Source organism: Rhipicephalus sanguineus, chromosome 5 (genome assembly GCF_013339695.2).
Source record: "Rhipicephalus sanguineus isolate Rsan-2018 chromosome 5, BIME_Rsan_1.4, whole genome shotgun sequence".
NCBI classification, from domain to species: domain Eukaryota; kingdom Metazoa; phylum Arthropoda; class Arachnida; order Ixodida; family Ixodidae; genus Rhipicephalus; species Rhipicephalus sanguineus.
In genome coordinates, this window is record NC_051180.1 from 76,197,484 (window position 1) to 76,211,595 (window position 14,112).

The window sequence follows — 14,112 nt, forward strand, 5'->3', positions numbered from 1 at the left end:
TCATTATTTTCATGTTATGACCTGTCATCTATGTTCGCCATGCAGTCATGTTATGCCATATCAATTTTAGTATACATCCCATTCACGAAACGGCCAGGAGAGCACAAAGTCGAAGGTGGCTCGATTGATGGATACGCTCAAAGTCGCAGAAGTTTGCTAAGAAATGCTTCGCAATAATAAAAAAAGACAGTGAGATTTCTAGTTGAAGAAAGAACTTCGTGGGCGTGAGCAGGGGCGTCATGAGCGTCAGCAGGGAAGGGGGGGGGAGGGGCAAAATGGGCACCTAATTTTATATTAATACATGTTATTGCTATTACGAGAACGATAATGAGGCGTCACCAAACGTTATTTTGTTTATGCGTCCGTCTGGTGTACGAAACCACCCATGAAGGCAAGACTGCCGTCTCATCTCTATTCCAGAAATGTATGTCAGTCTATAGGTTAACCTTGTACTTATTTTTGGTGTGAGCTTAACTATGCTGCACATCACAGATTCACCTGCGGCAAATATCATCAACTTCGTTCATAATCGTTTACGACAGCTTGGTGGACATTGAGTTTGCAGTGGCCAAATTCCGACTTATCCGGGAAACATAGGGTGGATGTCCTCCTCACCTTTTCTCCTCGGTCCTTCTCCACTTGGCGCGCATGCGTCGCGTCACATTTGTTTCCCACAAGGACTTTGACCACTTCAGGTGACGCGTTCTGAGGAAAGAACAAAGGGCCACAGACGTAGCGAATTAAACAAGGGAACACCGCAAATACCACACTGCGCTGCCACTTTATATACTGTATAACCATATAGTCTAAATACAGTATATATTACACCATATAACCCTTTCCCCTTTAACTATGGGAAAACTACGCACAAATGTTTGCTGCTTACGCCAGGACACCACAGAGCACGTAAAGTTGCCGGATTGCCAACTTATATAATAGGTCATTCCGGAGGACTACAAGGTACGCCATCCTATGTAAGTTTCGCGCGAGCAAAGACTGTCGGGTGGCCAAAGTCGCGGTATATCTTAACGTTAAAGCAGTCTAATGCAGTTGATGCCTTACCGCTAAGCTCACTATAGTCTATAAGTGTACAGCAGAGATGGTGATTGCAGCAGGCAAGGCTAAATGTTTGTTTTTATCTGTTTTTAAAGCTTTATTCGCTAAAATCTCGGTAATCGAAGATTTTTCGTTCCTTGACACCGACGGACCCCTGCTGTTGCATCGTCCCTAATATAGACAGAGGTGGAATTCTTGACGTCACCATTTTGCTTTCTGACGTCCAGTGTGACGCAAGAGCGGCTGACCGAACAGCTTTCTCTGCGTGCTCGCACTCGGTCCCTTTTCGAGGCGCGCGAGCCCAAAGAAATGCCGCGTCCAAGCAGCTTTGGAGCGAAAGCGCCTTCCATAAAGCCACGCGAGTGCCGCCTTCATGGGCCTCCCCCGCTATTCATTCGAAGGCGCGGTATAGGAGTTTGTCAAGCAAATCCCAGGCTGAATGTGACTATAAGCCTCAGGCACGAGCCGGAATGCGGATCGACCGTCGTAATGCTAAGAGGATTGCCAGGCCGCGACAGGAACCTCGGCTAGGCGGCGGCGGTGCAGATCAGAGGAAGAAGGCTGCATGCTCGCAGGCGTCGCGACAAGAAAGAGAGCGCGAGCGGAAGACCAACAGCAATCAGTCCCGGCGCCTTTCAGAGGGTCGCGGCTGTTCTATAAGGTGTGCCTTCAGGATTGCGTCTTCGCGAAGACATTCCCGCCTTGATTTGTCGCAGTTCCTATGTTAAAAAGAGCGCACATTTATAAAACTTCGTGTATGCACATAGGCGTGCGCAAAGGGAAAGGCAAACGCTCCCCCTTCCCCCTTCCCTTGTTATCCCTGTACCGTCATTGTTTAATGTTTAGGCTTATGGCCACGCAGATTTTTGGAGATAATGACGGCCGAGGGCTCCTGACGTTGCATTCCAAAAGCTGTTTACATCTTATACACCCCTCAAAAGCCGGTACCAAAGGCAGGCCGTTGTGAGAAACACGTCATCGCTTCATTTGCATTTTTACATCATTTGCATTTTTACATCCTTTGCTAAGCTTGTTTTCTTTAGAACACGATCAACGGGGGAAGAGGGGGAAGGGAGGCTGCGGTGAAATCAGCCCCCCCCCCCCCCCTCCAATGGAGAACCCGGCGCACAACTATGTGTGTACATGTGCACCTCATTCTCGATCAGACCAGAGCAACACGGCTTGATTGGAGCACAGAATTGTAAGCAAATAATTTAGGGCGCGGAATGGCACATTCCATAAGACACTGGCTCGACAAAGTTGCAAGGTATTTGATCGCATGATATCCTAGCGAGGCCTCTATACGTATGTTTTATACTTACGGCGAACACGAACTACAAGGCTCACGACGTTTGAAACGGCTTCTTGGTGAAGGTCCTCATGAAATAACCATTTTATATGCGTATCTACAAAAATACTTGTATACAGCGAGAAAAAAAAAGAAGAAAGGAATAGGTTGGACAACGCGAGTGCTCAGTCTGATCTACCTTTGTCCCGTCTTACCGCGCCGTCCTTAAATATATTGAGCCCTCTTGGGAACAGTTACCACACAGTCTCTTGCATTGCCTTCTGTGAGACTGTTTAACATGAACGACATTTTAGGTTAGGAGGCGTTCCGTGAATACCGAAAAATAAAACAACAAAAAGAACAAACTAAGAACTCCTGGCCGTCACCCAAGCGGGACCTTTTGCCCGTCTCGCAAACTCGCACGGCCTTTCAATAAAGTTCTTTGACTGACTGAGTGAATGTGCTTAGTGGGAGAATACTGCAGTGACAATATTATGTACTGTGGGGCCGACACACCATAATAAACTATATACATAGTATAGAAAAAAGAGAAAAAAGGAAAAGAAGTCCGATCGGACAGTTTTCGACTTACCTCTTCGATATTCCTGAACCAGTAGGAAAGGTGGTTGAATGAATCCATGTTTGTGACGTCGTACATGATTAAAATGCCCTGAAATAAAAAAAAGAAAAAGGAAGACACAATGACTGTAAGTGGCTGTGCAGTCGTACAGATAAGAGCCGCTTTCATTAACCGCTATATGACTAAAAAAAAAAGGCAAGCAAGGACAAGCATTGCGCTAATGATCCACATGCTGTTTACCATATTTACACTCCGCCACTCATTGCATCATAAAAGGTTCCAATTGCGTATCCATTAAGGAGTTTCGAGATCAGTGAACGCAAAAGTGTCTTAGCGCGCACAGAGATTTACATGTCTTCAGGGGAAGTGAGCACGCGCGCGAACTTAAACAATATGTTTAAGTTCTTTCGTAAAAGCCGGATTTATTGCTTCGGCTTTACGTTTTAGGTCCACGACTTCTAAAACGTCATTTTTTACACTCTGAGTCTGTATAGATACTGAAAAGAGTTCATTGCCAGTTCCAATTCTGAAGAAACGGAGGGCCATTTAGAAGCAAAGGACAGATTACGCGTTGAGAATCGAAGTCGCACACAACTAATTATGGCTTAAGTAAAATTGTGCACAACTTTATTCAAGCACGCCGACGTTATTCCGAAAAGTGCAGGTCCCAAAAGTGACAAGAAACGTTAGCACACATCTGTAAGGCTGCTTTTCAGAGAAACTGTACACGCTCAATTTCCGTACAAGACCAAAAAAAAAAAAAAGCGGAAATGCCTTTCACCGGCTCGCGTAATGTTTTTCGCCCTCAACAAAAAACGGACAGTTTAAAGGAATGAGCACTTGAGCGCACTCCACGGCCAGTGCACTACGTATACAAACATCACTGCATGGCGAGAAGATTGCGAGTTATTTACGCTCCCAAGTTCAGAGCGACGCTTGAAACAAAGCAAGTTGAGTACAGAGGTGTGCACGTCGCAAGCCACTAGCTCGGAAAACAAGAGGCAGGTCTCGAATGCGCGCAAATGGTCAGCACGCAGGGCCAGGCGAAGTAGGGGCGTGCGCGGCTTCTTTTTCCACGTCATCAAAGAAAGCGACCGACCCCGAATCGGACAGGCGACGAAGCTTATTCAGCCAGGGCAATTAGAGACGCGTTAACACAGAGCAGATACGGTCGGCGCAGTTTGCAGGGAGGTATATATACCGTTCTTGAATACGGCTATACGCAGCTTTTAAATGTCCCAGCGCGCACACACGCGTATTATAGTCTTGGCCGACTTGGCGCGCAATGTCTTCGCTTCCGTGCTCATCGGAGCGTCCCACCTTCCGGGTCCATCGCAGCAACGAGCGTATAAGCATTTAGCACCGGTTTTAAGCGCTGCAACTCATCTCGTCCCATCATCGTGTGTTTACCTAACGGAGCGTAACAAAGCGGGGAGGTGATCGACGCGCTGTGCGCCCTCGGCAACTTACTTACTCCGAGACCCACACGTATTACACGGTTAGCGCCGCACGTGGGAACTGTAAACGCTCGAAGCGGTGAAAGCGTCGCCTGTACAGAACAAACGGCTCGCTTGAGTATGCTGACTGTGTTCACAGACGTGCCGCCACTATACGGTCGGGAACAAATTGGACGTAACGGCTTCTCGCTTCTTGCGATATGGTTTATACGGTATATTTATATACTATGGAGAGTCCGGATATAGCCGGAACCTTTTATCCGACCCTGTCGTGCGAGTCGCTCCGCACGACGGCGTCTGACGATGAGCGATGAGTCCGCGTTTACTAAGAGCATATTGGGTGCACGCCTACCCACATGATCCTGTATCTTTTGCCGATTTAAGTGTCCCCGCACGTGTTCGTGAGAAGGTTTCACTAGGCTGTAGTGCAGAGAGCCCCATGTACGTGAGGTGGTCAGCCATAACTTACCGAGAAAAAAATAACAATAATTACGGTTGTATAAGTTGTTGCGGACGCCGTTAACCAAAACTGCCGGGAAGTAGTGCATTACGTAGTTCAAGCACGACGCGCGCCCACCATGTGCCCTGACACGCGTGTAGTTTAAGGCGTAACAACCAGCGGAATTGATTTAAATTAGCTTAGAGAGATTTTCGCAGGGGCGAGATAATAACGGTGATTACGCAGGTAAGGCGTCTAGGCTCATACGGTGAATTGATTAGCGCTGTTAAAGCTGCGCGGATGCGTTTTTGACCTCAAAGAACCCGCTGTTATCATACCAGTGTTGTACACGTTCCTCTAAAACAGGAACGAAGGCTCGTTCCTCGTTCCCTACCAATCTTGGAACGAGTTCCCGTTACAAGTTCCTTCAGTGCGAAAGGAACGCGTTCCAGTTACTTTTCGAAAATTGGAACGTGTCGTTACTTTTACGTTACATTTGAATTTTTAATCAAAATATTGTGCCGGATAACCCCGAGGCGAAATAAGGGGAGCAATTTAAAGCTAACATCGAGCTACATATTTTATGATTTTGACATCGCCGGCAGTAGGTTCAATGTAGATAAAATCAATCTAAAGAAACGCTCCTAGACGAATTTTTTATAGACCACCGGCCATACGACAGACATGTCTAACTGCAACTTTCGTGCTCGTCTATTACAAGTTCAACACATGGGGCACTATCCACGCCATTTTTCAAATGTGCCGTCATAATACTGCGCTTCAGATATTCAAAATGAAATTTCCACACATGCACCAATATAAACAAGTTTCTTGCACAGGAAACCACATCGAAAAGAACAACACATAGGGGTTTAATGAGTGCTGATTCAATACTGCAGTGTGAGTAGAAAATAATGTCTAGGATACATATTCGCAACTTAGTAAATCCCTTGTTCGCACTCAGCAAGAGTCGCATCACGATGTTGGTATCCGACTGAGGAACCTGTTTTCTCGTCAGCACTTCGTTGACAATGTTGAAGAGCCGTTCCATCAAGTGCTTGAGGGTACTGCCGTGTTGTACACAAATAGGGACAAGTCACCCGTGGTCGTAGGAGCGAGCGCAGGCTCAGCGGGAGCAACAACAATGTAGCGCTGGATGTACGGTATCGTTTATTGCATGACAGACGTTATCGGTGCGGCGGCTGTCGAACTGAACTATAATAAAAGTTGCACGTCGGTGCTTCACTCATTTTCTGCGGCCTCTGGCGTTGTGATTGGCTCCTCTGTCCCATGCGCATCAAATACCAGATTCGCGACGATGATTCGCGCCGTTCGAAACTCCGCGGAACCACTCGTAGGCGCCTCGACTACGGCAAGTCGGATCCCCCACTTTTCCCTATGCCGACAAGGCCATGGGGACGCGCAGCAGAACCGGCCGAATACGCAGCCCCCCCCCCCCCCCCCCCCTCCCCACGCACAAAAGTTACTTTCGAGTTGGCAGAGCAAAAAAGTCGCTGAGGTAAAAAAATTGCGTGCCCTTTCCTGGTGCGAGCTTTACAGTGGGGTTCGATGATTCTGGAATGTCAAATAAAAGTTCTCCAAAGTGTGTCTACACTCAAGAACGGCCCGTGATTGCTGTCAGACTGGCTCAGACAAAAAGAAAATCCGCTGTTCCTCCAGCGCGTGGTCGGTCTTGACATCGCGTGCTTCCCTTCGCCCCCTGTGGGCGCCTTAAAGTGAAAAGCAGGATGCAGCATAGTCAAATGACAGGCGAGCGGTAGATTCTTGCGCCCCACGTTGTCGCCCATCCACCCTGTTCTGCATGATGTGCTGTGTACGGGCGCCTGTTCAATGCCGAGGAATATTTACAGAAGGAACGCCGTTCCCTATGCCATTCCTACGTAAACGTAACGAGTTACCGTTACAGTTCCACCGATCCTTAATGGAACGGTGGCGTTCCTCCGTTCCTCCAAAAAGGAACTAGTTCCTGGAACGTCGTTCCTTGGAACGCCGTTCCGTACAACACTGTATCATACGTATACAGTTGAACATTCTCCTCAACGAACAACAGCGACACGTGGCAAGGGAAATTCTACGTAGCATCGAATTGTCTAGTTTCTCTGAGGAAGGTCTTAGGCAAGTGTAAATCTCATTCCTGCCACAGCGTGTTCACCAGTGAGAGATAACATTTCGAGAACTCACGGAACCTGTTAAGGAATTACTCTTCATGAAATAGAGATAAGCTATATAGCGTGTCGGTCTCTTCGTTTCTTTTTGTGCTGTTTTGTTCTAGCCGTTACGAGAATGAAGGATCGATAGCAATCACGGCTACGTATGCGGTATTAGTGCCACTTGCACGTAAGGATCAAACTTGAAAATGAAGCACCCCTGGATGCGAGACGGGCCGCCATGTGACACTGTCATCAGAAACGAAAGGAAGATGAAACTAGAGAGTACGCGCAGGTATACGCGCACTTACACCGAAACGTGAGTGCAAATACGATGTGTATGAACAGATATATATATAAAAAGAGAAGGTACCATTTCTTGGCCATACGCCAAAATGATGTTTATGACTTCACACTTATTGGTTTCCCTATTTGAAGTCCACGCCACCTAAACTGTGCATAACAAACGTGCTGAAAATAGTGCGATTGGCGTGAAAAATATACAGTGGCTCTTTTCGTTGCGAACCAGTTTTGATCTCGGCATTTAGAAAGTTGGTCTGTCATGATCACGTCACGGCATTCTTGAGAGCTAGCACATGGCGAGGAGGCGTGCCAAGTGATCCTGACTAGTTATTTTCAGTTTTGCCCGTGCTGGACTGCTGACACGTATGTGGAAGGAGACGCCACGCCCGCACTACGTGTTACTTCTGTTAGCGACTATTGTGCGAGCGTTCTTTATTTTTAGTCCAAAACGAGGGGCTTCACAATTATCATTGAGACCTGCAGTGCAGCATGCAGTCGCGTTGGCTTTCCCGTTGAGCGAAACGCACAGAAGCACCCGGTCTGTGCCGACCACTGACACGCTTTTTGGAACAATCGAATGCATGTATGCGGCGAACACTGCATGGCCGATCGTTTTCATTCAGCGCAACGCACAGAATGCGGCAACGGCGTTTCTCTATTGGTTTGCTCTTCCGCAAAGAGAAAACGTAACGGTGCCAAATAGAACATTGGAAATGGAATGGTGGTTTATTGATACTTGCGGGGCGAGTGTACGACTCTTCAAACCGGCACCGAAAAAAAAAAAAAAAGAAGTGGGGTGGGAGTAGAAGAGGCGAACTCTGCCCAGAAGTACAGTTTTCATCAGCACAAGTACCGTTGTTAGCGGTCGTTTCAAAAAACGGGGATTGCATTTCCTTATGCACGGGGATCTATTTTCGACGAGCGTTGACGCACTGATTACGTCCGCAGCACCGCACGAACGCGCTAGTTTCTTTCTTTTGAACGTGTGTACTTCCTGCCTCAGTGCCTGCGCTAGTCAAGGAATAGTATGGGCTACTGCATAGGAAGTATACTGCTCGTATTTGTGTTCATTGCTGCGAAGCTAGTAGCAGCGGTGAGCTGGCGGGCCTAGAGTCACAATCGAGGAACGTGGCAAGATGTGCCGGATCCTATACCTGCAGACGAACACAACTCTCTTTTCGAGACGAGCGAGTCGCGACATAAAAAGATAAAAAAAAAGAAGGGGGAAAGATATGCCTCACGACAATGAAAACGAAAGAAAGAAAAAAAAAAGAAAGGCGGGCGACGCGATCTGATCTCACCGCTTTACTTGTATAGTTTGTTAATCAACCTTAACTCGCTCGGTATACGATGTGTATATATAGACATCGCGCACTGAGATCAGTCCTTGTTCTGCATTGGCGAGAAGATTGCAGGAGACAAATTTTAGCGAGGTCTTGCGACGGCGGGGAGGTCCGTATCAAGCCGCCGTCTCCAGCACAGGAATGTCGCGGTGATCAGGCCTCGCCTGCTCTAAATGTGCCCGATAACAGCCAGGTATACGTTCACAGTGCACGGTGGAGACGTAAATGCGTACGCGTAACAGCGGTGTACGGCATCTTCCTGGTGTCTTCTCTCTTTTTTTCTATCTTTTTTGATGGCCGCTGATCAGGGATATAGTATCCGGTTCTGCGAAACCGCTCAACTCCCTCGCCGACGCCGGACGATGTCTATACATAGCGCCGTCGTGGTACCGTTATCGTGGTCCAAGCGTCGCAGACGTTAGCCCTCGAGTGGGCGTGGTGGCGTCGCTCGGAGCAGGAAAGCGAATCTTATCGGCGGAAATGACGGCCGCGGTCCGGGGAGCCGCTGCCAGCGGCGTTACTGCCCCTCGTCCATTGTCACCTGAACGAGAGCGAACCTCGTCGACGTACAGTCGGCGCGCCCCAGGCGAGGAAGGAAGCACAGGCGCACCCACACGAATGTGTGTGCGAGAGAGAGAGAGAGAGAGAGAGAGAGAGAGAGGGTTGTTGTCGGTTTCCATGATATGGAAGCCGTGGCGCCGATTTTCGCGTTTCTCCTTTCGTCCTCCCTTCCGTTTTCTTAGTTGTTTTTTTTTTTTGTCCTCTTTGTGTCTGTTCAGAGGGGTGAGATTAGAGCGAGTCAACGTTCTGCTGTCGCGCAACATGCTACACACTCTGAAGCAGGTGTTTTGCGACAGAAGGAATGCGTTGCTGTGGAAACGCTTGAACGAAAGGCAGCGTATGAGTGTTACGCTGTGTGCAAGTCTGTGCGCGAGCGAGCGAGCACATATACATACATACATACATACATACATACATACATACATACATACATACATACATACATACATACATACATACATACATACATACATACATACATACATACATACATACATACATAGACACGCACGCGCACACACATGTACGCGCGGGTGCGTGTGTTGTGTTCACGTTGCAAAAAAAAGACATAAAAACACCGCTATTGTTCCCCTTCTATAGCCAGCGATCATTCTAAGAGCGTTTTATTGTGACTAATACAAATAGTGAGGAGACATAGCATCCGAGACCGGACAGCCTGCGAAGAAAACAGCACTTGGGTGCCGTTCTCTGTTTTTTTAAGCGCCTCAAAGCCGCGAGCTGTTGAACACACCGCATCGTATCAGGGTGTGGTTGTTGTGTCGCAGATGCTATGTCACAACGCGCGTGCAACCGAGCACAGATGTGCGGCGGTATACACACGCCGACCTTCATCTCGGCAGTCGTTCTTGGCACACGAGAGTATACACACGTTCGACACTTTCTTTTATTATTTTATCTCTATGACGAGATGCCGATGCGTGCCACTTTCGTCGCCGCGTCGTCTTCTTGTATGCCATTACTTGCAGCTGCCGCTCGACGTCCCCGTGAAAAGCGCATTTGCGTATTCTGGGACCGTGCGAACGGCGCAAATTTCACCCCTCTCCGCTGTATATACGGTACGCGCTGCAGCTAGTTCCTGCTTCCGAGCTCCTTGAAGCCAGCCAAAGTCCTTGACGCCAGTTAAACAGCTTCTAGCGTCTCGTCTAGCCGCTCAGTGTTTAACAATGAAGCCCTGTTACGATCGTCAGATGCGTATCTGTCGCGCAGATGCGCACGTGAAGCAATCAATTCGTTTGAAAGATATTAGGAATATGGCAAATCACCTCCAAATGCTGGCTGGAGGAAGAAGCACGAAGATACGAGGAGAATACAGACGAATTTCTTGGGGAGAAATCTTGCCATTTTACGAAAAGATCGCCCTGGTCAGGGAATTTTTCTTCTCACGAAGCATATCACTGACCGCGATATGCACTGCATCGTTTTCCGTCTTTGAAAACTTTTCTTACTACCCCTCTGTCTTACAGTGTCTTCTGTAAATATCACTCAAGAGTCAATACGCAAGGAGAGCCGTGGAGGTTCTTCCCCTATCGGAGGCCAGTGTCAACCACCGCTCCAGGGAGGACCGAGCTCCGAAGATTTCTAGCTGACGACACTGAGGGCTCCCCGTGGCGTGACATCGCTCCAGATGTTCACACGAGCGCTCTTGAATGCGTGTCGACATAACGGTAAGTGGCCCCTGCTCGCGCGTAGACTATGTGCCAGCACGATCGGCATATACTTCAGTGTGGCCGTCCGAAACAGCTCGAGCTTCGCCTCCGTTGAGTACAGAATGTGAATAAAATATAGTGGGACGGGACACTGAATTCGCTTCTGCTACAGCTCTTGGACTTCGAAAGGAAGGCTTTAACAGGCAAAGAGGATGCTTTCCACACACGAGCTTGTGGGCCATAGATAAGATTACCTGAGGAACACAGGACTGTCTAAAAGGAGGCACCGTGCATTCACTTCAAATTTCTACGCAACGCCAATCCTATTGATATGTGGTCATGTGTTTCCGAAGAAGACCCTTGAGACCGGACTAAGTGCTATTCCAAACAGCCAGGTATAATCAGCAGCCTGCGGCCGGTCCTCCGACTGGCGTAACGAGATAAATAAATAAATAAATAAATAAATAAATAAATAAATAAATAAATAAATAAATAAATAAATAAATAAATAAATAGGGCAAATGAGCTCTATACGGCGCTTAGCAACACGCTCTGAAGAAACAAATGTCCCCCAATTGCATGAACTAAATCGCAAATCACATGTGCTACTACCCTCAAGCACATTCAGGCACGTCTCATATGCCTTCCTTGGCAAGAACCGGTATTCGCACATAGCTATACAGCTAATAATTAGAGACCGGATTATAGGCAAATGCCTATTTTGATCTTTGCGGTCCTATCGCGCCATTTTGTTACATGAGCATGAATTAGAATTTAAGAAGGTCTTTTATAGTGTTTTTATGGTGCCTATAAATGCCTATAATGCCTATTTTCAAAATTGGCGTTTATATAAACGCTATTTAGCCTCAAGCTTCGCTCCCGGGTGCTGTTTGAGACTATTATTCATGTTACTGCGTAAGATTGACTGTTGGGAACTATGGGGTTCAACCTATAGTCCTCTAGTTGAACCAACTCTAGTCCTCTAGGTCAACCAACCAACAACCGCTGGCATGAGTGAAGCGGGACACGCCAGGCCAGCGTGCATTCGCCGCCGCGCTGACATGGCCCGAGCGGTTGGCGAATGCGAAACCGCGGAGAGCCGTCAGCGGAAAGGAGAGTGAAGAGAAAAAAAAAAAAAGAAACGAAAAAAAAATGTGATCTGCACGCAGCTTTTTTTTATTTGTAATTTACTTTTTCAGGTGTTCGCTGCAGTAGCGTAGCCAGAAGTATTTTTCAGGGGAGGGACGGGGGGACAGCGATACTTTATACATGTCCGTGCATGCGTTTTTATGTGTGCGTGTACAAACGCACACATAAAAACGTATGTGTGCGTTTACAAACTTATGTGTGCCCCCCCTCCCGCCTGGCTACGCCGGTCGTTCACTGCCAGGGGAGAAATTGGCTCTACGCAATTCGACCCGGCCAATAGGAGGAATCCCTCTCTTCTGGTCATTTAGGAATCTGGCTGTCTGCTCCTGCTCTGCACTTCTCAGTCATGCCGGAAAGACACTGATTCGACAGTGGACACATGACTCACTCTGCGGAGCACGGGAGTGCGAACCGTGCGGTACAACGCACGCTATGTTCAAATGTTGGCGCCTTTGTGCCATCTTAAGCAATAACATTTTTGTTTTCCTGTCGTATATAGAGGTCACGCACCCCTTCGTTTGAAATTATTTGCATATATGTGAAAATTTATTATGCCTATATTTACGATTTTGGAAGCCTAAAACATTGTTTCGCCTGCCTATTTTTGGCGCCTAAAACGAGATTTTTAGTGCCTAAAATATCCGGGCTCTACTAATAATCTATCAATAGTGTTAACCATATATAGATGCTTGCCAAATTGTACTCCTATGCGAATAATTTTCATATTTTAGAACATTACTTTTTCCACGGGCGGCGCTCCTTCCTTCATATTTATTGGCCTGCCGGCATACTACCTTTTTTAGCAGCACTAAACTTTATCAACGCTACGTTGGAAGACAACGGCGTTGCATTTTGATTAGTACGCAGGAGATTTGCCCCTATCTTCCTTCGTGGCTTCGTGGCGTCCACGTTGTGATATCAGTAGGTATTGGCGCTGAGTCGCTTCCCTCTCTTTCGCACCGCCCACTCATCAAGTGGAAGCGTGGACACTTTCCTTGCAACCTCGGTTGGAGTATGCGTTTTCCGAGAGGTTGACGAAGCGCAGAGCGTCGGTTTGTGATCACACGGAATGAGCAGGAACAGTGTTGCTTCATAATTTTTGCACGATATGTCAGTTCTTCTAAAAAGCATGCTTCTTCCCTTGGCTTGCGCAGCTCACGACCGGACGACGAACTCCGGATAGTGTGCTGGGCCATGGGGGTCGCCGAAGCGCAAGGACTTTCGGCCACCTAAAGCGGACCGAGGGCCCATCGGCTACCTTTTCGCTGCACCCATCCCCCCCCCCCCCTCACCTGACCCATTTCATGGCGTCAATAAAGTTGTATCCTCCTCCTTCCCATAAGATTGTTTTCTGAGTTTAGGAAGCTTGTTTTCTCAGTTTTTTTTTCGAAGGTAAAAAAACGCCAGGCCTGCGCTAAAACCGCAGCACAGTCACAGCGAAAGCTGGAAGAGCGGCGTTTCTAGAGCCCGTTAAGCTCTCTTGGGGCTACAATACAAGTACACTAGAAAGGTACCCACTACGCCATAAATCACAATTTTTGTGAAGTTTGGAAGCACCTACTAAGCCATTATTCGTCATTCTGCGGAGAAGCGAGGCACCAGCTACACGTCTGTAAGGCATTATGTGCACTTTGTTCACGCGACGACTGATGACGATGAAGAATTATGGCTCAGCCCTTTGTAATGGGTTGGAATCTTTAAACGGCCCACCAGTTATGTAATTTGCATTGGGTGACGCCCGGTCGCTATTTCCCTCTCCCGTCATGCTGTATACCATACGTTGACGTGGGAAAAAGACGGGTGGGGGGGGGGGGGGAGCGAAGAACTTTACTGAGACCCCGAGGAAATGGATCATACGCTTATGGGCTTCCTTGGCAACCAATACAAGTGCCCTTGCGAGGAACCCACTACGCTATAAATCACGGTAATTTTACTGAGACCCAGAGGAAGTGTATCATGCGCTTATGGGCTTCCTTGGCAACCAATCCAAGTGCACTTGCGAGGAACCCACTACGCTATAAAAATTGTAATTTTTGAGAAGTAGGCCAGCAGGCACTCTGCCATTTTTTGTCATTCTACGGATAGCGTTGGTACCTGCTAA

General features: G+C 47.7%; 1 protein-coding gene across 2 annotated transcripts in view; it reads right to left on the reverse strand.

The window, feature by feature from the left end:
* LOC119393794 (ras-related protein Rab-8A) overlaps positions 1-14,112 on the reverse strand; it is a 118,633-nt gene that overhangs the window by 14,129 nt on the left and 90,392 nt on the right. For both annotated transcript variants that reach the window (XM_037660955.2, XM_037660957.2), the window contains exons 4-5: positions 2,937-3,014; positions 616-705 (exon numbers count right to left, since the gene is read on the reverse strand). In XM_037660955.2, the coding sequence (XP_037516883.1) occupies positions 616-705; positions 2,937-3,014 (168 nt within the window). The remainder of the gene's footprint in view (positions 1-615; positions 706-2,936; positions 3,015-14,112) is intronic.